The sequence below is a fragment of the Pipistrellus kuhlii genome, unplaced genomic scaffold, assembly GCF_014108245.1.
Source record: "Pipistrellus kuhlii isolate mPipKuh1 unplaced genomic scaffold, mPipKuh1.p scaffold_m20_p_7, whole genome shotgun sequence".
Classification (NCBI taxonomy): Eukaryota; Metazoa; Chordata; class Mammalia; order Chiroptera; family Vespertilionidae; genus Pipistrellus; species Pipistrellus kuhlii.
In genome coordinates, this window is record NW_023425573.1 from 17,318,470 (window position 1) to 17,345,608 (window position 27,139).

A 27,139-nucleotide genomic window follows, 5' to 3' on the forward strand; every position below is an offset into this window, starting at 1 on the left:
CCACAACGCTTGTCCCCAAAACCCTACCCGTGGAGACAACATGGCCGCGACCTGGTCAAAGTCCCTTCTTTATTAAGTGTAATCAAGCTGTACACAGTCCCCACCACGTTCAGTTTCACTGTGATTTCAGGCAGCGCAACTCACCACTCACCGCAGCGGACCAGAGTCGAGTGAGGGTGGGGCTGAGGGTAAGAGCTGGGTCCCAGCATGCAATGCGGCAGCCCAAAGCCTAGGGCTAAGCCATCCTGCCGCCCCTTTGTCCCCCTCTAGGGGACAACAGGAGGCAGGCCAGAGCTCTCTTGCTGGGAGGTAGGACCAGGGCATACTCCAACCGTCCCTTGTGCAGGAGGAGGGAGGGATGGGGGTACAATAAGCAGTAATGGGGGCCAGGAAGGCCTCAGTTTCCCAGGGGACATCTGAAAAATTGGACAGGGCAGCAAAAAAATGTCCATCCTGCTCCTGTAATTTAGAAACCATCCTTAGTGTCAAAAGATAGCGTGAGGAGCTGGGAGCTAGGGCCTCTACGCCAACGCAAACCAAAAGTTGAAGAGAAGGGAAACAAGCGAACAGAACCAGAGCAAGCAGCTCACATGCCAGTGATGTGCAGGAAGGGAGGGGTGAGCAGGCTGTAGCACTGGGAGAAATGGGGGTGAGGTAAGGGCCACAGCCTGAGCTGCTCATCCGTTCAGGGTGGGGAGAGGGAGGCCACAGAGGTTGAGGGTCCAGGCCCAACCTCCCTACTCCACAGTTGGCACAGGTTCTCCCTGGTTGGCAGCTTCTGTGGTGGGCAGTCCTCTGGAAACTCGCAGGGGTAGGTGCAAAGGTGGCAGTTCTGGGGCTGGGCTGGGGACCAGTTTCTAGCACCACACTCTGAGCCAAGTGGGTTCCTGGGGATGAGGCTCGAGTCCTGTGTGTCCTGGTTCCTAGGCCCCCGATTTCTCTCCTGGAGCTGTGGTGAGTCCAGTATTGGCACCTCTCTTGGCCAGGCACGGACACACAAACACCATATGCGTGGAGCCAGGCAACACTCAGAGAAGCCCTCCGTGGCAGGTGGATGGGATGGCAGGGCAACAGATGCCTCCATCCTGGGGCATAGGGACCCTCCTCAGCCTTGTCTAGACCTGTGGAGAGAAGAGGGTTGGTAGTAGAGATAGTTTTCAGCTATCTGCTGCTTGCTTAACAGAAGCCTGGAGATAAAAGGAAAGCTTGATTCTTGGGGAGGTAAGCAAAGGCAAAATCAAGGCCTGTATTTCAGAGCAGGTGAGGAAAGAAAGAGGAGTGTATTTTGGATGAAAGGGTGCAGAATCTCTGCTTGAGAGGCCCAACTTTCTTCGTGTGAGCTGTGACCTCAGCCTGGAAGGTGCTATTTGGGGCTGTTAATAGGTCCTCGAGCCCTTACCTTGTGCACCTGAGGGGGAAGCTCATCCTCAGAGCCCTCCTCAGGCACAGGCTCTGGGTGCCTTGATGCTGACTGTCCATCTTCAGCCCATCCGCCAAGGGGCAGCCGGGAGAAGTGAGAGGGAGCCCGGGGCACTGTGCCAGGATCTAGAGACACAAGTAAACATACTCTTAGAATGAATACAAACAGGAATGAGGGAAAGGGTTCTGGGGTTGCCCTGGGCGGGGACAGAGAGGTGTTTTTCTCCTTGGCCTGGTCCCTCTGACTTCTTTCTTCACCAAGAGGGATGTGAAGAAAGACTGTGTCCTCCTGAACGTCCGCTGGATACCTGTGATGCCACCGTAGCGCCTCTGGAAGCCCCCCTGCAGGGCAGTGGTCTCAGGTGCTCCAGGCCGGGGTACGGCGGCACAGGGATAGCTGGCAGAGCGGGGGATAGGCTGGAGGTGCCGGGCACCTTCTCCCCCCTCTTCAGGAGCACTCTCCCCACTGTCATCACTCTCCCGGCGGTGCCACACATGCCTCTCAGGTTCAGCCTGGGCCTGCTGCTTGTGGAGCTGGGAAGTGGAAGGCTCATTAGTTGGGAACAGAAGGATATCTGTCTGAAACAGCTGCTTCCCTCCATGGTATCAGCCAGTTCCCATTTATACCACCTCACCTAGAATCACTGACCTGAGCGTCTACTGTGTTAATATACATAACAATATACATACATACACTGTTTTACAGGTTAAATTCTTAGCAGATCCCTAGAATGAGCCTGTGCAAAGGTTATACTAGCACCCATTGAATCTAGTCACTTGATTCAGGAACTAATTATGGATCTAAGTGCCAGGCACTCTTTTAGGTGCTGGTGATATAACAGTGAAAAACAGACCAAAATCCAAGCCCTTTTTGGGCTTATACTGATATACTTAGGAGGAAGGGGGAATATACAATAAACAAATAAGGAAATAATAAAATATGTCAAATGGTAAAGTACTATGGAGAAAAATGGAGTGGGAAGATTCAGAAGGGTGGGCAAGGGAAGTTTTTCCTTAGTGTGGCCAGAGACGGGTCACATGGAAAAGGTAAGAGCAGAGATCTGTTGAGGAGGGAGCCATGTAAATATCTCAGGGAAGGGGCTTCTTGGCAGGAGAAACCACAGTGTGTAAAGGTCCTGGATGAGAATAAGCTTGGCTAAATGGATAGTAAGAGGGTATATGTGGGAATGGAAATTTCAGAGCAGGTAAATAGCAGAGATTTGAACCTACATCTTGCTTCTCCACATCTAAAACCCTCTATTCTATTTTTCAACTGCTACTTTGGGTCTGTGGCCTTGCTCCTTGCTGCCCACTCACCTGGTGCATATAGAGGGCGTGCAGGCTCATCTCAGTGGATGCATATTCTGACAGCACCAGGCTCTGCAGCTGTCCTTCCCACACACTGCTCCCAGAGCTGGCTGTCCTGGCATCCATCCTGTCCCTCCCAGCACAGACAGACAGCAGTTATTAACATTTCTGAACTGATATAAAAATACTAGGTGCTACTGCCATGCCCTCCCATCTTGGCCCACCTCTACTCACCCAGAGCCTGTCATGGTACTGGGCGCCCGGCCCGTGGAAACCTGACCAGATTGCAGAGGGGAGAAGGAGCACAGGGCAGAGGCGACTTCAGTCCTGTGCCTTGAACCCTGCAGGTCTCTGGGCAATGAAGGACCGCGGCAAGATGAGCCGGCCACTACATTTGCAATAAGACTCAGTGGCTATGAAAGAAAGGGGTGACAATTCTCAGGGCAGGAGGGAAGCCTCTGGGGCCCCCAATATTTTTTACATCAGGAACCAATGGCACAGATTGAACAGAGAGAAGGAAAACAATAGGGTAGGCCCTTCCGCCCCATGCCCAGTCCTCAACTCCAGCTCCTGGAGTCCACTCTGCCCATCATTTCCCAGCCCCCAGGAACACACCTCAGACTCGGATTGTAGGGACTGGATGGACGTAAAGAGGGCATTTTCAGGGAGCACACCCCCTTGGGCAAGGCCAGCAGCTGCTCCATCCCGCTGAACCTGTTCCTTGAGGAAACCCAGGAAGGCCGTGCTCTCACGTGGTGGCTGCCAGGCAGGGTTGGTGATGGCAAAGTGCATAAGTGACAACTCTGTTTTCCCGTCCTCGGCTTGCTGGTACACTGAGGCCTCGGTCTGACCGGCAGATAGCCACTGCACAAGAGAGGCCACAGTGAGAGGATAGTCCTCTTACAGGAACCCTTTTTTTACCCTTCCTGCTAGGGAGATTTTTGCCCCTGGAGGACAGAGACTGCAATGCACTGCTGTATCTTGTCTGTGTTCCACAGCTAACTCCCTGGTGCCCACCCCAGGAGTGGCCACACGCTGAGCTAATTGCTTGATGTGTGCCTTTCTCAGGAAGCTTCTTGGCCAAAGCTGCAAGTTTAGGGCTAAAATGCAGCCTAGGCTCCTGTTTATCAAGCAGTGAGTGCCTGGAGACAGGGCTGCTGTTTTTGATGTGTTGGCTCAGGATAGATACCTTTCTGCAGTTTGCCAGCACTGTCTCTAGCCGCCTGCCCCCTCCTCTCCCTGTACCTGAGGGTGCCCATGCTGGCGAACATCCATCTGGGCAAAGGAGCAGGTATCTCCAACACCAACGACCTCCACGGTGAAATTGCGGAAGAAGTCTATAATTTCCAGGGCCCGTGGACGCAGGCAGAAGATGAGGATGAGGGGTGTGACAATGGGGCTCAGTAACTCCTCCAAGATGAACACCTACAAGGGAAGGGACCACGGCCATGAGAGCAGGAGGGATCCCCGGCCTCACCACCAAGCTATCAGCCAGTTTCTAGCAGGCCCTAACTCCAACTCCACTCACTGCCTTGTACTGGAAGAGCTGGGCAAACTCGTCCCGGGTCTGCGAGCGGTGGGCATTACCCTGCCAGTGGTCGGGCATGTAGTGGATGTGAGCGAGGATCACGCGGAGCAGCTGCTCAGGGCAGAACACCATGTGCTGGTCTGGGATAAAGGACCTACAGGATGAGGGTCACAGTGAGATGTCTGCCTTGCCAGGGAATACTATTCAGCTCGCTCCCACCTTGCTACCCTGCCCACCTGCACACGGTCACAGTGACCCCCAGGAGTGTGACGGTGGTGAGGACGTGTTCCACAGCTAACACATCTTCGTCGTAGATGGTGAGGGCGATGAGCACGGCCAGGATGGAGCCAGCAAAGAAGGCGCCATTCTTGGCCAACAGTGTCAGCAGAGGTGACAAGAAGCAATTCATGTACTTGGAGGCTGGCTTGTAGCCACGGTTCAGACGGGACTGCAGCTCATGCTCCAGCTCATTGAAGTGGCGGAGGTAGCAGCGGCCATAGAGTGACCAGCAACGAGCTCCCAGGGCCCCAGGCTCCCGCTTCAGCACCTCAGCGTAGCTGAAGAAGGCATAGAGGATCTGCCAGATGAGGATTAGGGGGCACAGCAGGAAGTTGGCGATGCCAATCCAGAGGATGCGGTTGCTGAGGCGCTGGGCCAACTCTAGCCGTTGCCCCCCACGTTTGTACTCGGCCTTGAGGCTCCACTCATTGAGAAACAGAGAGCCAGGTCCCCAGAAGAGGATCAGCTCGAAGTTGTACTTGAGGCCACGGGTGAAGAAGACAACCTCCCCAAGTCCAGGCAGGCGGAAACGCAGGGGCAGGAGGGATTTGTTCACCAGCGCCACCATGTAATTCTGGAATCGGAGGATGCGGTGGTATATGTCCAGCTCTGTCAGCTCACGCTTGTGGATACAGATCTGGTGCTCTTTCTGGGTCTGCACGATCCGAGCCTGCACTTCCTGCCACGTGCAGTATGGAAGGGCAGACTGGGGTGGGAAGAGACAAGGTGTGGAAGGTGGGATGGTTGCCTTGACCCCTTGCCCTGCATTACCTGAGAGGCTCAGGGGTCCTGTGCTTAGTTGAGTGGAGCCCTTAAGCAGATGCTCCCTCACCTGCCAATGACAGCTGAGGAGGCCTGATGCTCAGGAATACCCCCCACCCTTACCAAGGTGAAGAAGGCATCTTGGGCTATGACGCTAACTGCCTAACTTCCCAGGCTCACCATGGGGATGCGCAGAGCATGCAGGTAGAAGGAGTGGATCTCCCAGTAGCAGCAAATGTTATAGATGAACTTGATAAGCCGGTGGACCCAGAAGACACCAGCGATGACCAGAATAGTGATGAGAGAGCCATTTTCCTGAATCCTGGTGGGGTAAACAATGGTGAGAAGGGGTATCTTTAAGGATTCTTGGCAGCTATGCTGCTCTCCTGGAGGATTCGGCAAGGCTGGGCCTGAGTCTCTGTTCTAGGGGATGTGTTACTGCCTCACATTCCACTCCACCCCCCACCTTCGATCAGAACTACAGACTCTGATGCCCTCTGATCTGCAGCCCTTACCTGGCACTACAGACTTGGGCAGGCAAAAAGGCATCTGGCAGAGTGACCTTGACGGGCTCGGTAGGGTGAAGACTGTGGTTCACCATCTTGTTGGCAAATAAGATGTCATAGTCCACACAGCTGACCAGAAAGGTGGTGAAAGCAACCACAAAGAGGAACTGCCTGGGGAATTAGGAAGAGGGGGCGCAGCCCGAGTCAGAGAGGCACCAGTGAAAGAGCGTAGAAAAGAGAGTCTGGAAGCAGCAGAAAAAGATTAGGGAGCAGCCTCTGGGAAACGGAGGGGCTAGGGAACTCCTAGTGGGCTCTCTCTATTGCTCAGCCCTACAAACAAGCTCCTATTTTTTTTTGCTTTTAGCTTCAGGCCCTATAGAATCAGTTTGCTTCTGTCTTTTGCCTCACAGTAATCTCTGCCACTACTTACTGGACTCTTTCAAAAGTCTTGATTGTTGTCGCTGGTTCCTGGTCCCTGACTTCCTTTTGAGATAGTAGTTAGAAGCCCTTTGGGGATTTGAACTCTTTTCTTACTGAGGGACAGTTTCCCAACCCCTTCCTCTTTGGCAAGGCCATATGGCTCCTTCCTCTTAGAAGGCTCTCTGCCCAGTAGCAGGTCTAAGGCGCAACCAAGGCAGAACAGAGACACTTTTCTCAAGAGGCTGGCATCTCTGAACCATGCCCATTCCACTGGAGCACTGATGAAATGATCAAGTCTCAATTCTCTTCATAGAAGAGACAGAACTTGGAAAGCTTATATGGGAGATAAAAATGGTGAAGGCTGTAAATTTTGGTGCCATATCCAGTCCCTGAAATAGAAAGGTTTGCAGCATTTTGAGCCTAGGGCTGAGATGCATTGGCAGGTAGAGCCAGCGGGGAGCTCAAGGAGAATAAAGGCTGAGATGTATTCCTTCACCAAATGATCCACCACTTTTTATACTTACATAAGCTCAAAGATCTCCCCGATGAGCATACAAGTGAAGCCATTCTTCTGGTGTAGATTATAAACGTGTAATTCTTAAGGAAAAGTGGTTTGTAGAGATAGCAATTAAGAGCACAGACTTTGGTGTCACATACCTGAGCTTAAGTCCTGGCTCAATGATTTTCTAGCCATGTAATTTTGGCCAAGTAATTAACCTCTTTAAGCTTTTGTCTGCAGTGATATATTGGGGGAAACAGCACTTGTCTCATAGGATTATTAAGTCTAAGACAATGCATGTAAAGTATTTATCACAGAGCTGACACAGAATGAATCAAAAGACATTAATTATTATGGTTATTAGCATCCCATCAAAAAGGAGGATTATTCTCAGAGTGGTTCCTTATAAATAAACACCACAAAGTGAAAGGCACAGCCTGGTCAGTGTAGTTGAATGTCAACCTATGAACCAGGAGGTCACGGTTCAATTCCTAGTCAGGGCACATGCCCAGGTTGTCGGCTTGATCCCCAGTGTGGGGCATGCAGAAGGCAATGATTCTTGCTCATCATTGATGTTTTTGTCTCTCCTACATTCCTCTCTGAAATCAATATAAATATTAAAAACCAAAAAAAAAAATCATAACACTTAAAAAAAAGTAAAAGGTACATAGCTCTTGGTAAATGTGGGATATCATTACTTACAATAATCATTATTTCCCCCATCCTCTTTTAACCTCAATAGTTCCGTCCCCTTACAGGGATTATAGTCAAAACCACCTCAACTTCCCATCAGAGGCCTGGCTTAGAGAGCGGCTAAACGTCCGGCAGCTCCAACACAAGACACAAAGGATATTCGAGAGAAGAAGAGGTCGAGGTTTTCGATGTGGTGCCAAGGTGCTGTGGGCACAGGAACAGAGATGTCAGAGCCCTGAAGGAACGAAAGCCCCTTGCTCCCCACTCCACCAACTCTCCCCCATGCCCCAGCTCTGGCTGTCATGGCCAAGAACTTACACTTGCTCCCCTCAGGGACGTGCACCAGCAGGTCCTCCTCTCCTGGGGGTGAATCACTGTAGGAGGCCTCTAGGCGCTGGTATTCAGTGTCAAACTGCGCCATCACCACCGCCCCCGGTCCACCTTATCCACCTGCCAGAAATGAGGAAAAAGAGACCCAGGGTTTGCTTGTCTGCTGTCCTGCCTACTAGACCAAGAGTGAGAAAGAATCCTTGGTTCCCACTACCATCTTCTTGACTGAAAGACAGAGGAGAAGGAGTAATGAAAGGATAGGAGTTAAGTTCAGGGCTTGGGCGACCTTAACTGGCCAATGAGGTCAGTCATTCCAAGAGCCTTTCCTGAGTATATGCTGAGGCCTGCTGGCCTGAAACCAGACTCCACCCCTTTGGGGGATCTGTTTCATTTTCTATTAGTAGAGAGAAGGGGCCCTCTCCCTGCCCTTCTGGAGAAACCTGGTCTCCTAAGAGACTAGCAGTTTGGAAGCATTTTGTAAACAAATAAGCACATGGTCTTACCAGCTCCATGGACAGTGTCTGTTTCACTCCAGCTTTGATGTCCTGGCTCTGCAGCTGCTGGAGAAGATGTCAGGCCCCAGAGAGTAAGGAGAGGGGAAGGAAAAAAACATCTTCGAAGGCATCCCCCCCATCCTCCCAACCCCACTAAGAAAGGGCCAAGCCTGGGAAAGCCTAGGATTATGTGCATTTCCTCTGGTAGCACTATAAAGGCCCACTCATTCAACTCAAGAAGTGACTTATTGAAGCTATGAAGACTGAGTCAGTACCGGCCTGAGGTCTCTCCATTGCTCCACCTCAGCCTCAGAAATTAGGCCAACAGGGTCCACAAAGCCACAAACCCAATTAGACCTTTCTCGTCAACCTCTTCCTCTGCTTCCCTAGCACTGAAGGGACAGCAGGCAAGCATAAGTTCTGGATGGGAAGTCCGTGTAGATTCAGATCCAGGACGAACTGTGTGTTCTGTAGGTCCATGGAGCCAGGCATGGTCCAGGTGGCACTCACCCAGTTTGGGGGCCCTGGAGCACGGCCCAGCCTGCCCCGGGTGGGATTCCCTAGGTTCGTGAGGGCCCTGGGTCCAAAGGAGCTGATGAAACCCTCAGGGAACTCACCACTCACCGGGCAATGTGGACCCAGGGCCCATGGAACCCCAGCCGGCCGGGCCTGGGCTCAAGGGTTCTTGCGGATGTTGGCGGTGAGAGCCCGTTCGACAGTTGACACCCGCGGTGGGCTGGGTTGCTCCCCCCCACACCCAGTTGCCACGACTGGAGTCCAGCGCGCCCAGGACGGTCCGGCCAGGGGCTCGGCTCCCTACAGCGGACAACCCTGCGCGCGCACCCGCCGCCTGGTGCGCGCCCGCCCGCGTGCCCGGCTATCAAAACACTCCGGCCGCGCGCCTGCGCCCCGCCCGCGGCGCCCCTTCCCCCGTTACCCGCCGCGAGCTCACTCCGGTCTCCGCGGGCGCCCTCCGCCTGGCCCGGCCCAGGCCCTGAGATACCAGTACCCGGCCTCGCGGTTCACCTCGGGAACGTGACCCCGCGGATCCTGGGGATCTAGCAGCTCCGGAGGACTCGACCCGACCCAGAGCGCTAGGCCCGGCGTCTGCCACTTACTGTCACCGGCAGCCAGCCTGGCCAATGAGCACGGCGGGGCGGAGACACGGCGGCCGTTCCCCCCCCCCTCCCGCTTCGGGGGCGGGTCCTGAGAGGCCGGAAGGCCAATAGGGCGCTCTGCGTGGGGCGGGGCTCAGGTGAGGGCGTGCTGTTTGTCCCGTCCGCGGCGCCGTAGCTGCGAGATCGCCGTGGAATAGCAGAAATCCAGGCTTGGAACTGTGGACGTGCGTAACTCGCTGCAGTTTGGGATTTGTGGTACAGCCTCCGCGGGCGAGGAGGAGCGCACGCGGCTTAGTCATGGATGGAGCTCATCGCACGAATCACGAAGAGCGGTCGCTTTGAGTGATTTTTAACTCTGTTGGTTTCGATTTGAAAGCTGGACGCTCTCCCGTTTCACTCTCGTGTGGCCGGAGACGAGGCGGGAGGTATGAGAAAGCGGGCAGGGGTCACGTATTGACCCCACAGCTGACTCCTGGTCCCGGGGTGAGGGACGAGGTGCCCTGCAGCGCGGTGGAGACCGGAGTCTGGCAGGCAGTACACGCAGCTGTCGGACCTCGCTCCGGGAGAGCTCTGCTTTTCTCCCCTCTTTTCTGCTCAGCCATGTCGCCGGCTCCAGCTGCAGCCCAGGCTCCTACCTCGGTCTCCCTGTTTGATCTCAGCGTGGATGCTCCGGTCCTTCGGGGCCTGGTCCTAGTGAGACACCGTCCCGGGGAGGCTCTGGCCCAGGCACTGCAGACTTCCTCTCCAGGTATCCGGGAAGATTTGGGGTGAACCCATGAGAAACATGACAGGGCTCTTTGCAGCTTATTGCTCCTCCAGAGAACACATTCCTATTGGAGTTTCCCAGTTTAGGAGCCCTTGTTGACATCTGCTTCTACGGGATGAAATGTATCTTAAATTCCCTCAGTCTCGAGGTTGTTTCTAACACAGATCCCTCAATTACTAGTGTCTCCAAATAAGTCTCTTGTCATTGCTTATGTTCTTGTCTCAGTAATGCCCTACCTACAAAAACACTTCAAAAATTCCTAGACCTTTTTTTTTTTTTTAATTTCCTAGATATAGTACAAATTTAACCGAATTCCAATCAATCATTCCTTCATGCTGAATATAAAACAATATCATATTTGGTTATGTACAATTTTAGTTTGGCTATATTTTTCTTGAACCTTTTTTAAACAAACTGCACACTATAATTTGAAACATAAACTTAAAAAATTGGCATTCAGGAAGTGGTTTTTAAACAGTTAAAAATAATTTTAACCATACCAACATATATTTTCTGCAAGAGTCCTCTAAAACCCTTTGGTTAATTTAAATACAATGTTTGACTTATTCATTTTACATGTATCTTTTCAGAAGCATCTTTATTGTATAAAGTGATTACTATGCTATTTGTTTCTTTTAATATATTTTTATTGATTTCAGAGAGGAAGGGAGAGTGAGAGAGAAACATCAATGATGAGAATCACTGATTGGCTGCCTCCTTTATGTCCCACACTGGGGATTGAGCCTACAGCCCAGGCATGTGCCCTGACTGGGAATTGAGCCGTGACCTCTTGGTTCATCGGTTGATGCTCAATCACTGAGCCATGCCAGCCGGGCATGTGGCATTTATCGATTCATTACTAGACTATAAATTCCTTGAAGGCAAGGATATTCTATCTCTTTTGCATGTGGCAGAGGAAGATATATATATAAATAAAATTCCAGGTACTATCCATTTGGACTCCCTTTCCACCTCTAATTACCCTCCCTTATTTAGGTTCAGGAGTGAAAACAAGCCCAGAAAGAAAACGATTCCAGGGTCCTCTAGATATTTCAGGGAAGCTATTTTGTTCAACCTGTGACCAGACCTTCCAGAACCATCAGGAACAGGTAAAACACCAGGTGCAGAAACAAATGGTGGATTAAAAAGGAGAATAGTGGGAAAGGAGACATTTGATGGATAATGATTAAAGGTTCACATTTTGAATAAGGCAGTTGGTGTTACCTTATTCTGTTACTGGTCTTGGGTACCATAAAAGGCCAGGCTGGGGCATATTTCCACAGTCTGCTTCCCTCATTGACTCCTACCAGAGGGAACATTATAAGCTTGATTGGCATCGGTTTAACCTAAAGCAACGTCTCAAGGACAAGCCTCTCCTGTCTGCCCAGGACTTTGAAAAGCAGAGCTCCACAGGTGATGTCTGGTGGGAGACCTTTGTGGGAGTAGGACATGGGGGAGGAGGAAGGCCCTCATTTAGGAGCTTGAGGAAAGTTCAAAGATGAGGGATCAAACATATATCTCATGTTTCAGGAGATCTTTCCAGCATCTCAGGATCAGAAGACTCAGACTCAGCCCATGAGGAGGACTTACAGATACTGGATGAGGAGAGGGTTGAGTTTGAGAAGTCTAACAGATCCCAAGGCTTCTGCTCCCATCGAGTTCTTTTCCAAAATGCCCAGGGCCAGTTTCTTTATGCGTATCGCTGTGTCCTAGGCCCTCACCAGGCAAGTGACGGCACAGGTTGTGTGGTTAACTCCAACCTTTTGTACATTCAGCCCAGATTTTCACTTCGCTCAGCCCATTTCTCACTTCTCTTCATTCCTATTGGGTTTGGGTATCAGGCTTAACAGCAGGCTTGTATTGAACTGGCCTGACTCTTGGGTCAAGTGTGATGGAATTAAGTTTAGAAACAGACCAGTCTGTGTTTGGATTCTAGTTCTACCACTTGATCTTGATCACCTCTACAAGCCTCACATTTCCTTGTCTATAAAGGAGACCATGCCTCAAGTGGTTGTATTAAATGATAATGCATGTGAAGTAGTTAGCACTGGCACTTGGTTTCTTACTCTCAATGAGTGTAACAGATATGTTTGTGCTGCTCCTGTCATCTAGGTGGTCCCAGAAGAGCCAGAACTGCTGCTACAAAACCTGCAAAGCGGAGGTCCTAGACACTGTGTGGTACTCATGGCTGCAGCTGGGCACTTTGCTGGTGCCATTTTCCAAGGGTGAGAGGGTGCTGTGTGGGGTTAAGGATGGAATGGATCCTGTTCAACTGGGAGTATCTGTTTTCCAGTACTGAGTCTGTGTTGTCTATAGAAGAGAAGTGGTGACACACAAAACCTTTCACCGCTACACAGTACGGGCCAAGCGTGGCACAGCCCAGGGACTTCATGATGCCCGGGGTGGGGCTTCTCGCTCTGCTGGAGCCAACCTGAGGCGCTACAATGAAGCTGCACTATATAAGGTAAGTTAGGCATCTCAGATTTCGTGGCCCACTAATGTACCTTTTCCCCCTCAACTTATTAAATGTACAGTAAAGCAGTTGACTCTTTTATCTTCCAGTCTTTAATATTTCTGGGTAAAGGTAGAATAGGATGGATCCTCAGGAATCTCAATCATGTCCTTCCTCCCTCTGTGTTAATTTCTACCTTTCACTCCCTACACATGGGGCCATTTTTTGGTTGGAGATTTAAAAATAACAAGTGAAGATATACAGGACTATGACTTTCTTCTCTAGGATGTTCGTGACCTGCTGGCAGAGCCAGGCTGGGCTGAGGCGTTGGGGGAGGCTGGGACAATACTGCTGCGTGCCCCCCGCTCTGGCCGGTCCTTGTTCTTCGGAGGCCAAGGGGCACCCCTGCAACGGGGGGATCCCCGACTTTGGGATATCCCCCTCGCAACCCGCAGACCCACCTTCCAAGAGCTACAGCGTGTGTTCCATAAGCTGACCACTTTGCATATTCACGGTGAGCCTTTGACCCTGATCTCAACTCCATAGACCTTCCTGAACCTTCTAAACCAAACCTTGGGTTCTCATTTGTGCATCCAGATGATTTTCTAGCCCTTGGACTGCAGCCCAATCCCATCTTCATGGAGAAAACCTGGGCTGGGTTCTCCTCAGCTAAACTTGAGCAACATCTTTTGTTTTACGGCAGGAGAAGACCCCCGGGAGAGAGTCAGGTTGGACTCATCTCAGTCATACTGGAAGACAATGAGAGAGAGGAAGGCTATTGAGGAAGAAAGAAAGGTTCCCAGTGATGAAAATGGGGCAGTAGAGCAGAATGAGGACTCTCCCAAACAGGGTTTGAGTACCATCTGTCAACTATCAAACTTTATTTGGGTGTTTGTCCTGGAAATGCAGTAGCAAATCCCCTACTCTTGCTTTCCTATTTATAGACGAGCCTCATGCAACACACACACACAGGTCTGTTGATAATATGGGATATGTGATAGCAATTTTGGAGACATGTTTAGTGACCTTCCCAAATCTCCTGTTACTGCTTCCATTCATTGCTGTATCCCCAGTACTCAGAAACGTCTTAGCATGAAAATGTTTAAATATGTGTTGCATGAATCTCACAGAATTTACCTGTCTTACTAGATGCTTCCTGGGCTGCAGACTCTTGACCTGCATAGCTGTCACTACTTCTATGCTTTCCTCTGTGTGCACCATCTTAAGGCTGCTCATGGAAGTCTTAAGGACTATACTTGTCGGGACTGAGAGCTTCATTTCTGCATGTCATACTAATTGATTCAACTCTCAATATGCTACTTTATTTTGGGTGACAATACAAATAATTTTATTTCAAGATGATCTGGATTATCTCTTTATGTACATTCTTATGCATTTGAGATAGCCCACATCCTTACACTCTGCTTATTTAGATGGATCTAATACATCGGGTTTTTCCCTAGGTTCAGAGTCAGAGGGAGAGGATGACTTCCAGGTAGAGTTGGATCTAGTAGAGTCGACAATTGGGACCCTGGATCTTCGTGAATTTGAGATATTGCCCAAGCGGAGGAGAAAAAGGAATAAGAAAGAGAAAAGCCAAGACCTGGAGGTTGGGGCACATGTGGCTCTTCCCCAACAACCTCAAGAAGACAAGGCCTTCTCACAGTCAACCAAGGCCTTGGAGCCTTTCATGGATGAGGCCAAGGTCCCTGGCCAGCCAGACCTTTGGGACATGCTTCTTGCTGCTTGCAGAGCTGGAGATATTGGGATGCTGAAAATCCACCTAGCTGCCAGCCCCATAGACCCTGAAGTTCTGTCGCTGCTCAATGCCCCCTTGGGCTCCAGTGGCTTCACCCTCCTGCATGCAGCAGCAGCAGCTGGGAGAGGCTCAGTGGTTCGCTTGCTGCTAGAGGCAGGTGCTGACCCCACTGTCCGGTAAGGGTCCCCACGGCGAGCCCTTTGGGGTACAGAGAGGACGATCTGAAGACGTTGGCATTAGCTACTTGACATTGTTCCCCTTGGTCTGGTTAGGTGATGATGTTAGGAGATGCAATAGGCAAGTTGAACCCATTTTGGGGGTTTCCACACCTAGGGACTTCCGGACTCGGCCGCCATACATGGTTGCAGCTGACAAAGCAACACGTAATGAGTTCCGAAGGTTCATGGAGAAGAATCCCAATGCTTATGATTACAGCAAGGCTCAGGTCAGCTGGGAAAGGAAGCAGCAGCAGAGTGGGATGACATCATATATCCCGACTAGATCTCTTCTACTTCCTTAGATTTACCAAGGATAGTTTTTATGTGTCTTACCTTTTACCTTCCCCGAAATCCTCCAGGTGCCAGGGCCACTGACATCAGAAATGGAGGCACGGAAGGCTATGCGGAAAAGGGAGCAGAAGGCAGCCCGGAGGCAACGGGAAGAGCAGCAGCGGAAACAGAGGGAGCAGGAGAAGCAGGAGCAAGAAGAGCAGCAGCGATTTGCTGCTCTCAGTGACAGAGAGAAGGTGAGGCTGGAGGTTTTCTCTTCCACCCTGAGACTTCCTGAGAGGTCTAGTCCCTTCCCAATGTTCAACTGGTACTTCTTGGGTACCCTACCCACCACTGGGGCCTTGTCCTTGAGATAACTTCTCTTCTCCTCAGAGAGCTGTGGCTGCAGAGCGCCGACTGGCTGCTCAGTTGGGAGGTCCTACCCCTCAGACCCCTGATTCTGCAATCGTCAATGCTGGGTATGTGGAGGGGGGCAGGAGTGATGATGGGCGGACCATAATGTTTGGGCAAGTAGAATGAGTGCCTACATACAAAGGCTGTTGAGGGGATGTGAGAAGTTCTTTGAACCTATGGGGTGGAAATAGAAATGGCAGGAATAGGGACAGGGATACTTGGATGGAAAAGTTTATGGGTACCTGTACATCCATTTTTTCTTCCTCTGTTCAGATGCTGCTTGAGCTGTGGGACATCCCTCCAAGGCCTCATTCCCTTTCACTACCTTGACTTCTCTTTCTGCTCCACACGCTGCCTCCAGAATCATCGCTGTCAGGCCAGGAACCCCTGTTCCTGATCTCTCACAGCTCCACCCAGGGCCAGCTCTAGACCCTGAGAAGGTACATTTATACTGGTCCTAGGTTTCTCCTTCCTGAGAAACCAGAGTATTTGGAAGATTGGGATGAGAGAGACTCAGGAACCCAGACAAAGATAGTGCCATTGAGATGTGTGGAGCTGGTACTGTCTCTGGAATTTTAATCACAATAAAGTTTGGCAAGGAAACTGCACTTGTACAGTTGTTGTGGTCTTTGATTCTTTGTGGTCACCTTGGCCATTACCAAGGGATCTTGCCCACTCCATGTCTCAGGTCCAAGGGTTACCTTCCTTTCAGTGCCCACTTAACTTCATTGGTTCAGAGTTACTTTGTGTATCAGCTGAGAGGGAATAGATGTATGTCTTATGCAAGGTGCTATTGAGGATAGGACTATCCAGAAATTGGATTTGGGGTCGGGGAGGCACATTTTCTAGTTCAAGCAATGTGATTTTGTTGAGAACTCCCCCAGGAAACAGCAAAGGTCCTGGCACATAGAGGGTCTGTTGTGGCCCTCTCTTTGTCCAATATCGGCCCAAGTTAAACCCATTGATCCAGACTTGACCCTGTCATGGTGGGAGGAGAGGAAAAAAATGGTCAGTTCTCAGGGGAGTAGAATTATCCTCTTTTGGGTTTCTAATCAGAGGAATAATTTCTGTTTCCCCTTCTTTCATGATTTTTCTGTCTTACCACCTCCCATCCTCATCCCAACTACTACTACTAGCAATACCTTGGTCCATTCAGGTAGAAAGAGAAATGTGTCTTTGACTGAATCTAAAATTGGAAACGTTGTGGAGTAGAAGATGGGACCAGAGGGAGTTTTAGGACGTGAGTTTTTCAGCAATTGGAGGGGAAACCACCTCTTTACAAGTTGATCAACTTTCAGAGGGAATATCAGCCATTGGGTAAGGATTGTTTGCCCCAGAAGTGGTGCCTGCAATAGGCCCTGTGAAGAAGACAAATGAAAATTCATCATCACATTCAATAATCTCTAAGGTGAAATTGTCCCTAATCAAGCCCTGAGATCCAATTAGTTGCCATGTCCAGATCCCTACAAGTCACTACTTTGGTAAGGACAGGGGTCTTGCTTATCTTCCATTAGGCCCCTATCTTTCCTTTTTTCTTCCTCTGTTCAGATGCCACTGGAGCTACGGGACGTCCCTCTAGGGAGTTTGGTCAATAAAGTCATGGAGTGAGGGGACAGGCAAAGCCAGCTCACCTTGAAGTCACTGTAGTTAGACCCAAAACTGAGCCTCCCCATGTTCTCCAGCAAGACATCCAGTTTGGCCCCCATTTTCCCAGTCAAAAATACTTTGCGTTTCGTGTTTCGTTCCAAAACACCCTGAAATACCTGTGGATAAGAAGATCTATGATGGGAAGGGTTCAGCATCTAGCTCCTGGCCACCAAATAGGAAGCCACATTAGGATACTTATTTGGAGGGGAAAGAGAATGTAGCCCATCTGTCAATTACTCTCCATTCTGGACCTTACCCTTCGTCAAAGTCTTTCTCATCCAAGCTTATCCCTGGACCCCCTGCAAATGTGGGCAGGCAGTGGGAAAAGATAGATAGGGGAACTTAAGGTTAAAGGGTGCTTGAGAGGAGAGGAAAGGGGGCTCACAAGGTAGCCTGAAATTAGGTTCATACCCCATCCACCATCACATAGGCACGGTCATGTATTCCGTTGTTTGGCACCCAGAATTGTGTTGGCTCAAAAACACTTTGAGTTAGATAGGTCCGGTACAACATAAAACCACGGTCCTGGGTGTGGAAAAATGAGTACTTATAATAAACTGATAAAAAAAATGGGAAAGATGTGAAACTTAGGAAATCTTTGGCTATAGCTGGTAAAGAAGGTTGCCTTACCTACTGGCTGTGGGATTATGCCTTACCTGCTTGACAGCTTCAAAGGTCATTGGCAAGATTGAATGGATGGGCCCTTGGGGGCACAGTAGGTGCAGGAAATCTAGCAAATATCCATCCTATTAGAATAAGGGAGCAGTATCAGAATAAAAGGGAAGTTTCAGAATAGAGGGCTATTTAGAGGATAATATGGTAGAATCAGAAGAGATAGGGAGGAGCTTACCGGGTGTAGGGTCAAAGGTCCGAGCATCATCTTGGGGCTGGAGGGAGGTAAAGGTCCCAGGGGAATTTCCTGGAACTGAGCCCAAATTCTCTCAGGAGCCATAGAAAAACCACACAATCCCTATTTCAAGACCCTAGCACAGGGTTCTTAACCTGGCATCCAGGGAATGGCTTTAGGGTCATGAATATCCTATAAGTTTACACATACTTGTGTGTATCTTCCCAAGTATCTTCCCATTTGGGCAAGTGGAAGATGTTTTTATGGGATGCTCACAGAGCTCAGTGGCCTAAACAACTACCAGTGATTTCTGGGAACTCTTTACAAACAATTTAGGCACTCCCTTCCCCAAAATTAATAAAAGCCTTTGGCACTTAATGAAGTGGTAGGGCACCTGGCTGATGACATCTCGAAGAGCAAAAAGCTTGAATGTGACATCCCCTGCTTCAGATATCGGTGCATCGTAGTCATAGCTGGTAGTAATTGGAAGGAAGTGTCCCTTCTCATCAGCACCTGGGATCAAACCAATTTAATTAATTCAATACATCTATGCACATGCAGAGAATTTTGCCATCAGATGAGGGGCAGTGATGGTCATATCCATCTTATAGATATCCTAATCCACTCAGCCCTTAAATTCTAATTCCTTGCTACCTCCCTGCTTTCACCCCAGGGACCAACTGGACTCACCATTCCAGTATCCAAAGTTGGTACCTCCATGAAACATGTACCTGAAATGAGGTAAGGTGGGGGGGGAAACATGAGCTGACCCATGTAATCTTAACTGTCATTCCCAACACCCAATTACATTCATGTTGGCTCCAATGTCCAGTTACATGTTCACACTGGCTCCCATATCCAGCATTTTCTCTAGTCCTCTGGTTACATCTTTAATGGACCGTGTGGAGTGATTCTGGCCCCAGTAATCCAGCCAGCCTGTGTAGTACTCAGAGTTCACCTAGTGTGAAGCGAAAGGAGCCACCATGAGCAAGATGGGGAACTGAGCTCAACCCATTCCCACCCGTGATTCTTGCCTTGATTGCCCTCCCTTCTGGCTTCTCACCAGTGGCCCGTGAGGTTCATACTTCCTTTGCAGGGCAAAGATTTTGGTCATGTTGTCAGCTGCGGAAAGGAGGCATGGGTGAAAGATAAACATCACAGAACAAATGCTCCTTCCCCAGACTCCACCCTAACCCTTGCTCAGGAGACCTGGGCCAAAGTCTACAGTAGCATAAAGTCCCTTGAGGGAGCCACATTTGAGTCCCTGTGGCCCATCTGTGGTGAAGAGCAAAATCTCCTCTCCTAGTAGTGCACGGAAGAGCCCAGCCAGGTGCTTCATGTAGTCAAAGTCGCAGGCTTGATAGCTACCATACTCATTTTCCACCTGCCAGGAGAAAGGAAAAGTAGAGCTCAGCCATGAGGTGGAGAAGGTTAAGAACCCCTGGAACCTCCTTCCCCTTGACAGTCAACTTTCCACTTGTACCTGAATGCTAATGATGTTGCCCCCATTGTGGTAGAGCCATGGATGTATCTTGGGCAGCAAGACCTTGAACCAGGAGTCCACTGCAGCAAGGAAGTCTAAAGGAAGGAGCAGTGCTCTGATATTAGGGAACCACCACCTCCACCATCCCCACTCCTAGCACCAATGCTAGGAACTCAACTGTAGGAGAGATTGCAGGAACAGCCATTTGCATCCCACTTGTCCATAACAAAATGTGGGAAGCAGTAACTTGTGAAAAGAAGCTCTCAACCCTATTTGCATGGCAAGAAATTTGAGCACAGGAAACCTTAAAGCAATGTTTCTTGTAAATTTATTTTTTAAATGTAAGAAAAAGGTTAAACACATCTCATGGAGCTATATTGTATAATCAATGTACACAAGATTGCTATGAACTAACATGGGAATTCACAAACTATAGAATGCCTGGCCTACACTTGACATGATTTAAGTCATCAACTGAAAGAACATTATATTAGGTTTCATGGCTTAAAATTCTCAACTCCTATTTGTGATTTTTGTTGATTCATACTCATGGTCTTCATGTATGTTATTACCTTTGCCTGACACTTTCTCCCCACCTCCTTTACCTAGCCAACTCCAACTCAGTCTTCAGGTCTTAACTTGTATTTCACTTCCTTAAGAAAGCCTTTGATATCCCAGATTAGGGTAGATCCTCCTGTTACACACTCTCACATCACCTTCTCTTTCAAACACATATCCAATTATAAGTAAGCATTTATTTCTGTAATTGTTTCATGTTGGTCTTCCCCACTAGTGAGAAGGAATTTTGTCAGGTTCATTTGCTTGGTCCCTAGAATTTGAGGACAATGCCTAGCAGATAGCAAACTCCTGAAGGTGGATTTGATGAAAGATATTTTGGTGGATATTTTTGTATCCTTAAAAGACTTAATTCTTGCTGAAACCAGTTTGGCTTAGTGGTAGAGCGTCGGTCTGTGGACGCTCTCTATCTCTCTCCCTTCCTCTCTGTAAAAAACCAATAAAATAAAAAAAAGACAATTCCAAAAAAAAGGAATAAAATATTCTAAGTGTTAGGGATATAGAATAGAAAGAAATAAACAAAAACCCCTGGGAATTTCCTTTCCAGTGAGGGAAGCAGTTGATAAAGAGGTAAAAAATATAGTGGGTTAATGCCAAGGAGAGAAAAATAAAGCAGAATAGGAAGATATAAAATGGTGAAGTGGGCCCTAGCCGGTTTGGCTGTGGATGGAGCACAGGCTTGCGGACTGAAGGGTCCCAGGTTCGATTCTGGTCAAGGGCATATAACTTGGTTGCAGGCACAGCTCCAGTGGGAGGTGTGCAGGAGGCAGCTGATTGATATTTCTCTCTCATCGATGTTTCTGACTATCTCTCTCCCTTCCTCTCCGTTAAAAAAAAAAAAAAAAAAAAAAAAATCAATAAAATATATTTTAAAAAATGGTGAGGTGGGGGAACTTAAATTTTAGAGGCTGGCTCATGGAAGACCTCACTGTGAAGGGGATTCTGCAAGAAGACCTGGTGGGTTTAAAGAACAGCAATGAGGCTAGTGTGAACAATAAGAGTAGAGGTCAGGAAGGTGCCTGAGACAATGAGGAAGGAACTAGTAGGCCATTTTAAGGAATCTATGGTTCATATTCTGAGTGAGATGAGAACCTGTTGGAGAGGTTTAAGCAAAGACGTTATATGATCTGATATGATAAACATATTTTAACAGGATCACACTGGCTATTGTACTGAGAATAGGCCACATGGGAGAAGGGCAACGACAGGAAACCAGTTAGGAAGCTTAAAATAATCCAGCGAAGAGAGGTGGTTTGGACCAGAGTGGTGGCAGTGGAGGTGATGAGTAGTTGAATTCAATATTATTTTGAGAGTCAAGCTGACAGAATTCTCTGAAGGACCAAACATGGGGTGCAAGAGAAAGAATACATGAATAATTACACTATAGTGTTTAGTTTGATAAGTTGGAAAATAAGAGTAGCCATTAACTGAAACAGGAAGATTGTTGGAATAGCTAGTTTGGGGGGGCAATATCAAGTGACTATTGAATTTCCAAATGCAGAAGTCAAGAAGGCAGTTGAATAATGTGTTTGTAGGCCAAAGGAAGATCTTGGAGATAACAAATGGAATATAATACCATGCAAATGGATGAGATTGTCTAGGCAAGCAAGTTAAACTCTCGGCCCACGGGCCCAACAAATATTTTTGCAGCCCAGCCAATATAATGGTATGTAAGAAACGTTTTAATTAAAATTTTGTAACTTAATTTTTACAATATTCTGCTATACGTGATTATTAATAACGAATTACAATGTTTACTAATGACTGATTACTATAATTGTGTTGCATTTATTTCCCTTATGCACCTTATGCGTAGGCGCACCATTTCTCTCCACTAATACTAGCAGTGAATATTTTAGCAGCCAATTGCCACATCATTAGTCTTGTACTGACTTGTTTGGTGTGTGCAACAGGAAATATTTTGCTTTTGGAGAACAAGAAAAATAGGCTTATTTGCACTACGCTTATTAATTTGTGCAGTTACTAGTATTCAGTGTCTGGTAAGTTAATGTTCAAGAAAAAATATTTTTATTAAAATGTTCTATTATTTTATGTTAACAATTACTCATTTATTTCAGCCCTTTGTATTCAGCGTGTCTCTATCAAAATAAACCTACATTTCTTTTCTTTTTTTAAATGTGAAGTTTATTTTTTTTATTTTTTATTTTTTTAAATATATTTTATTGATTTTGTACAGAGAGGAAGGGAGAGAGATAGAAAGCTAGAAACATCGATGAGAGAGAGTCATCGACCAGCTGCCTCTTGCACACCCCCTATTGGGGATGTGCCCGCAACCAAGGTACATGCCCTTGACCGGAATCGAACCCGGGACCTTTCAGTCCCCAAGCCGACGCTCTATCCATTGAGCCAAACCGGTCTCGGCTAAACCTACATTTCTATGAAAATTGAAGCTTTTGTTTTATTGTGGTCCACATAAACTTAAATCTTGTTTATTTGGCCTGTGTTAGCCTTTGAGTTTGACATGCTTGGACTAGAGCATGAACACAGAAAAGAGAAGCATCTAAGGACTGAGATCTGAAACACTCAAGCATTTAGCAGAAAAGGAAACGGAGAAGAACCAGTAAGAGATTGAGAAATGGTCAGAAAGATTGTGGGGAGAGGGGCAAAGACCAGGTAAGTGTAATATCATGGAAGTTGAGAGAAAAATGTACTTCAAAGGAGAGTGACCAACTGTGCTAAATGTCGCTGATTGTGGTCTGAGAAAGCACCATGGAGTTAACATTAAAGAGGTTACTGGTATTCTTGAGGAAACAGGAGACTGCAGCCCTGGTCAGTGGGGCTCAGTTGGTTGAGTGTCATCCTGTGCACAGAAAAGCTGCTGTTTGGATTTCCAGCCAGGGCACATGCCCGAGTTGCAGATCTGATCCCTGGTAGATGCAGGAGGCAGCTGATCGATGTTTTCCTCTCACATTTATTTTTTTCTCTCTCCTCTTCCCTTCTTCTCTCTCTAAAACTCAATTTTAAATCTTTATATAAATAAAAGGAAGTGAGAGACTACATATAAGATTCATCATCATAACCATTTTTAAAAATTATACTGCAGCCGAAACCGGTTTGGCTCAGTGGATAGAGTGTCAGCCTGCGGACTGAAGGGTTCCGGGTTCGATTCTGGTCAAGGGCATGTACCTTGGTTGCAGGCACATCTCCAGTAAGGGGGTGTGCAAGAGGCAGCTGATCGATGATTCTCTCTCATCGATGTTTCTAACTCTCTATCCCTCTCTCTTCTTCTCTGTAAAAAAATCAATAAAATATATTTTAAAAAAGGGAACATTTATAATCAATCCTTTCAACAATAAAGATTAAAAATAAAAAATAAAAGTACCCCCCCACCCAATAAATTTATTTTTAAAAAAATGCAATGCATGTTGGCAACATTCTCCATCAATACTTCATCATTAAAAAAAAAATTATTGATTTCAGAGAGGAAGAGAAAGGGAGAGAGAGATAGAAACATCAATGATGAGAATCATTGATTAACTGCCTCATGCACACTCCAACTGCAGAGCCAACAACCCGGGCATGTGCTCTGACCAGGAATCAAACCATGACCTGCTGGTTCATAGGTGGACACTCAGCTACTGAGCCACATCAGTGGGGCTGGCACCACCATCTTGGCTGGGTACTCACACTGCTGCCACTCCTACCCTTTCAATCAAATCTGTACACAACCTATACCTCAATTCTGCTCTCTTCTTTCCATTTCCACTACTATCACCTTAGTCCAGGAGCCATCAACTCCTCAACTACAGGCTTAGTCTCCCAATTGGTTTCTTCACCATGATCCTCACTCCCCTCAACCCATTCTCTATATACAGGCTAACGTAGTCTGAAAACAAATCTGATCATGTCACATCTCTGATTAAACTCAATGACTTTCCACTATGCTAGAATAAAATGCAAACCCCTTGGAGTGGCCTACAAAGTCCTGCATTGGCAGTCCCTATCTCCAATTTCACATCATTCCACTCTCTCCCTTATCCACTACACTCCAGCCATGCTGGCCTCAATCATGCCAGGTTCTTTCCCATCTCTGGGCCTTACAGTACACTGTCCCCTTTACCTGGTCATTCTCGCTTCACTCTTCATATGACCAGAAAGTTTCCTTCCCTAGTCAACTGATTGTCATCTCAGAAAAGCATTTCCTGACCTCCCTACCTAAAAGAGGTCTTCTCTATAATTCACTATCTCATCTCCTTGTCTATGTCTATTTCCTTGTGTGGTATTTTTACAATTTGCAATAATATTACAGATTTTTGGTTTCTTAAAAAATCTATTTCTTCCACTACATAGTAAGCTCGATTGCACAGTGACTAAGTCTGTCTGGTTTCCCAGTTTCTAGCATCCTGCTGGGCACGAAGGAAACACTCAATTTATATTTGAATGAATGCTCTCCAACTTGGGGAAGGTCTCTTCTGTTTTGGGCACCCAAATGACCCATTTTGTCATTGTTGTTTGCTTTTTTCCCCTTGTTAAATTTTTTTTTCCAACTCACCTGGATCTGAAGTTCTCAGATGAATATTAGGTTTACGAAGCAACCAGGCTGGGAGACCCCCCTGAGACAAACATAAAGACAACAAAAGCAGCATATGGGTTTTGTTGTCTGAGAAGAAATTAAGTATAGTGCTGGAAGTGGCCCTAGAGTAGGGGTGTCGAACTCAATCAGAGAAGGGGCCAAAATCTAAAATCCAGCCTAAATCGCGGGCCGAATGGTTTACTGAACAGTCATAAACTGTCATTGTGATGGAAACGCAGCGGAGTGCAGTGATGACAGAGCGGTGCGGGCCACATTGCAAGGCCTGGCGGGACGGATTTGGCCCGTGGGCCTTGTGTTTGACACATGTGCCCTAGAGTATGGGCAGAAGGGGATAGCCTAGGAACCCCACGTGGGTAGCTTTGGTTCTATCCCTTTAACTAACTCACCATCTCCCACTCTGCACAGATGTAAGGTCCTGGTCTCAGTATGACCAACAGGTTCGCTACAGATGCCTCTTTCAGAAATGCAATGAGATCCCGGCTGCCATTAAAGTTATAGACCCCAGGCTCTGGCTCATGGTAGTTCCAGGGTACATAACTGAGAAAGGAAGAGGTTAACAGGGCCCAAAGCTTGACTGGGGGATGTTTGGGAGGCATAAGGGCTCCAGCAAGGAACCTGGAGGAAGCTGTTGGAAGCAGATCCTGGTCTACCCTCCCCCCCCCCCCTTGGCCTGGAAGCCCTGGAGCTCTACTCTTTATCACACCCAAGCAGTCTTCCTGTCCCGACCCCCTTTAATAAGGGGGGTGGTAGGAAAAGTAAATCCCACCCCTCCATGGCTCTCCTGAGCCCTTCTTACAGCTGTACTGCGTTGAGGCCACTCATTTGCATCTTGAAAAGCCGGTCAGCCCAAAGCACGCGAGGTACCCGAAAGTAGTGCAGACTGCCAGACACATAGCGGAACGGAGCCCCGTCCAGAAGGAATGTATCGTGTTCCCGATCTATTACGAAGGACCGAGTGTCTGCCTGCGGAGGGAGAGGCGGTGCTCAGCAGGGGTCTGGAGGAGGGGTAATGGGCGTCTGCCAAGAGCAGGAGAGATGGAACTAGGTCTGCCGAGAGTTTTGTTATTTTCACTTTGTCTCCCTACGCCAGATCTAATCCGGTCTCACAGCAGGTTAGTTCAATCCTCATGTCTCACCTGGGGTAGCAGCAGCGTCAGGAGCAGCAGCAGCAGGGAGAGAAGGCAGAGCGGCTTCTTGGGAGCCATGGCGCTTAGCCTGCGGTCCAACTGTCACGTGGCAGATTCCTGGGAGGGAACTTAAGTGAGCAAAGCGGGGCGGAGACCACCTCAAGTTGCCAGGCAGACTTTCGTCCTCGGCTCCTCTACTAGTTTGTAAAGTCCTCTACATTTTCCCCCCATAAAAGGTGGTTTACTTTATTTAGACAAAAAAAAAAAATCATTAACCTTATTCCATCCTTCATTTATTGATTTGCTGTGCCATAGAAATGCATAGAGCAAATTAGTTTTAGGAAGAGATAAAGTCCTCTTCATTTTGAACCAGCTTTATGAGAGTCACTTGGGAGCATGTTAGGAATGCAGAGACCCAGGCCCTGCCTCAGACCTCAGAATCGGAATTTGAATTTTAACAAGATTCCCAGGCGATCGTAGGCACATTCAAGATTGAGAACCTGTGCTCTACTAGACTTAGATGAGCTCTTAAGGGTTGGGACCTTGTTCATCTTGAATCTTCAGTATCAGGCACAGGGCCCACATGTAGCAGGTTAAATCTAAACAAACGTCAGAACCCCGAGGGGGTGAGTAAAACAGGTTTTGAAACAAGGGACACTGTAGGGAGATCTTCCCAGTGATGTGTAAGGGGAGGGCAAGGTTGGGGAGGCAGGTTACAAAACAGATATTTTCCCTGGAGAGCCCTATTTCAGCAAAAGACACCATCAAGTTCTATTCCATCTCCTTTGGGTGGGCGCCCCTTTCTAATTTACCTCTGCCTGTCTGTGCAAAAGATGCCAAGGACAGTTGCTTGGTGCCAAGGCTTGGGAATTTGGGGATTTCCATTACTCCTGCCTTCACAGTCCCCAAAACTGAGATGTGAGAATAATAATACTAATGATAATAATAATACTTCTGTTTAACACTTACTGAGGGCTATGCTTAGTCAGATATTGTGCTAGGCACTTCACATATCACTTAATCTCCAAACAACTACACGAGGTAGATAATTATTATTTGCATTTTACAGATGAGGAAATTGAGGAACAGAAATATTAAGTAGTTTGTCCAAGGTCACACAACTAGTTTAGTAGAGCTGGAATTTGAAGTAGATATCTGGCCTAAGGTACTTAACCTTAGGTAGGGGTATACCTATTTTGTAGATAGGGAAAGCGATGTTAAATAACTTGTCCGAGGTCACACCGCTAGTAGGCTATTATTAGGACCATATTTAGACCCTAGTCTGGTTCAAGAGCCTGAGCTCTTAACCAGTGAGACTAGGGAGGTGGGATATAGGCAGAGCCCCCAAGGTTGTACTGGTTAGAGTTCCAGAAGTCCACGTCGCCAGCAATACCCCACCTCACCCCTCCCCGATCCCGTTACCCCTCCCTCCCTCCGTTCCGGGCTGCACTCGGCGACCCAGCGCGCCGGAGGTCTGAGGCCTCCTACCTCCAGCATTGGGAAATGGAGGCTCTGGGGGCCTCGGGCCGAGCCCGGCTTTGCTCCCCGCTGGTGTAGGTGCTTTCGTCCTGACCCCTACAGAAGGCCAGGTGTGGCACCCTCTCCGGGGCCCAGGTACCCGTCCTCCCGCAGGCCTAGCCCGCCCCCGGCTTGTCCACTCCACGCCCCT

At 48.2% G+C, this 27,139-nt stretch overlaps 3 protein-coding genes across 10 annotated transcripts; 1 reads left to right on the forward strand and 2 right to left on the reverse strand.

Annotated features, from left to right (window-relative positions):
* Positions 1 to 55: 55 nt before the first annotated feature.
* Positions 56 to 9,391, reverse strand: ATG9A (autophagy related 9A). Of its 3 annotated transcripts, none has more exons than XM_036421774.2 (16): positions 9,242 to 9,391; positions 8,248 to 8,304; positions 7,733 to 7,864; positions 7,575 to 7,618; positions 6,747 to 6,811; positions 5,812 to 5,973; positions 5,477 to 5,618; positions 4,492 to 5,240; positions 4,256 to 4,409; positions 3,973 to 4,152; positions 3,343 to 3,591; positions 2,962 to 3,140; positions 2,737 to 2,860; positions 1,666 to 1,953; positions 1,400 to 1,545; positions 56 to 1,121 (listed from the first exon to the last, which is right to left on the reverse strand). In XM_036421774.2, the coding sequence occupies exons 3-16, from the start codon at positions 7,833 to 7,835 to the stop codon at positions 1,106 to 1,108; spliced, it is 2,601 nt and encodes an 866-aa protein (XP_036277667.1). In that variant the 5' UTR covers positions 7,836 to 7,864; positions 8,248 to 8,304; positions 9,242 to 9,391; the 3' UTR covers positions 56 to 1,105. The 3 variants fall into 3 exon arrangements, with proteins under 3 accessions (XP_036277667.1, XP_036277668.1, XP_036277669.1); XM_036421775.2 differs by having other exon boundaries at positions 1,728 to 1,953; positions 2,737 to 2,854; positions 9,242 to 9,390; XM_036421776.2 differs by having other exon boundaries at positions 6,747 to 6,813; positions 9,176 to 9,363.
* A 143-nt stretch (positions 9,392 to 9,534) lies between these two features.
* ANKZF1 (ankyrin repeat and zinc finger peptidyl tRNA hydrolase 1) lies at positions 9,535 to 15,843 on the forward strand. 2 transcript variants are annotated; one of them, XM_045575653.1, is made up of 14 exons: positions 9,535 to 9,781; positions 9,955 to 10,104; positions 11,119 to 11,231; positions 11,433 to 11,535; positions 11,653 to 11,846; positions 12,235 to 12,347; positions 12,439 to 12,586; positions 12,860 to 13,088; positions 13,278 to 13,424; positions 14,038 to 14,509; positions 14,667 to 14,778; positions 14,911 to 15,078; positions 15,215 to 15,300; positions 15,509 to 15,843. In XM_045575653.1, the coding sequence occupies exons 2-14, from the start codon at positions 9,957 to 9,959 to the stop codon at positions 15,630 to 15,632; spliced, it is 2,157 nt and encodes a 718-aa protein (XP_045431609.1). In that variant the 5' UTR covers positions 9,535 to 9,781; positions 9,955 to 9,956; the 3' UTR covers positions 15,633 to 15,843. The 2 variants fall into 2 exon arrangements, with proteins under 2 accessions (XP_045431609.1, XP_036277675.1); XM_036421782.2 differs by lacking the exons at positions 9,535 to 9,781; positions 9,955 to 10,104; positions 11,433 to 11,535 and having other exon boundaries at positions 11,113 to 11,231.
* GLB1L (galactosidase beta 1 like) lies at positions 15,776 to 27,128 on the reverse strand. Of its 5 annotated transcripts, none has more exons than XM_036421783.2 (17): positions 26,959 to 27,126; positions 25,480 to 25,587; positions 25,140 to 25,306; positions 24,730 to 24,880; positions 24,302 to 24,362; positions 19,213 to 19,307; positions 18,939 to 19,113; positions 18,793 to 18,851; positions 18,566 to 18,687; positions 18,420 to 18,460; positions 18,124 to 18,242; positions 17,733 to 17,807; positions 17,539 to 17,628; positions 17,294 to 17,407; positions 16,867 to 16,998; positions 16,378 to 16,593; positions 15,776 to 16,213 (listed from the first exon to the last, which is right to left on the reverse strand). In XM_036421783.2, the coding sequence occupies exons 2-17, from the start codon at positions 25,546 to 25,548 to the stop codon at positions 15,944 to 15,946; spliced, it is 1,956 nt and encodes a 651-aa protein (XP_036277676.1). In that variant the 5' UTR covers positions 25,549 to 25,587; positions 26,959 to 27,126; the 3' UTR covers positions 15,776 to 15,943. The 5 variants fall into 5 exon arrangements, with proteins under 5 accessions (XP_036277676.1, XP_036277677.1, XP_036277678.1 ...); XM_036421784.2 differs by having other exon boundaries at positions 25,480 to 25,598; XM_036421785.2 differs by lacking the exon at positions 17,294 to 17,407 and having other exon boundaries at positions 26,959 to 27,128.
* Positions 27,129 to 27,139: the final 11 nt, after the last annotated feature.

Bases quoted from the DNA above. Each gene is read 5' to 3' on its own strand.
- ANKZF1 (XM_045575653.1), top strand. From the start codon at position 9,957: ATGTCGCCGGCTCCAGCTGCAGCCCAGGCTCCTACCTCGGTCTCCCTG. The intron at 13,089-13,277 runs GTGAGCCTTTGA...GTTTTACGGCAG, and splicing joins GACCACTTTGCATATTCACG to GAGAAGACCCCCGGGAGAGA. The intron at 14,510-14,666 runs GTAAGGGTCCCC...TTCCACACCTAG, and splicing joins GGTGCTGACCCCACTGTCCG to GGACTTCCGGACTCGGCCGC.
- GLB1L (XM_036421783.2), bottom strand. From the start codon at position 25,548: ATGGCTCCCAAGAAGCCGCTCTGCCTTCTCTCCCTGCTGCTGCTGCTC. The intron at 18,852-18,938 runs GTCTCCTGAGCA...TCCTTTCCGCAG, and splicing joins TACTGTAGACTTTGGCCCAG to CTGACAACATGACCAAAATC. The intron at 16,594-16,866 runs GTGAGCTGGCTT...TCTTCTTCACAG, and splicing joins CTAACTACAGTGACTTCAAG to GGCCTATTGCAGGCACCACT.
- ATG9A (XM_036421774.2), bottom strand. From the start codon at position 7,835: ATGGCGCAGTTTGACACTGAATACCAGCGCCTAGAGGCCTCCTACAGT. The intron at 5,974-6,746 runs GTAAGTATAAAA...CTAATTCCCCAG, and splicing joins GGGGAGATCTTTGAGCTTAT to GCAGTTCCTCTTTGTGGTTG. The intron at 4,410-4,491 runs GTGGGCAGGGTA...CTCATCCTGTAG, and splicing joins GTCACTGTGACCGTGTGCAG to GTCCTTTATCCCAGACCAGC.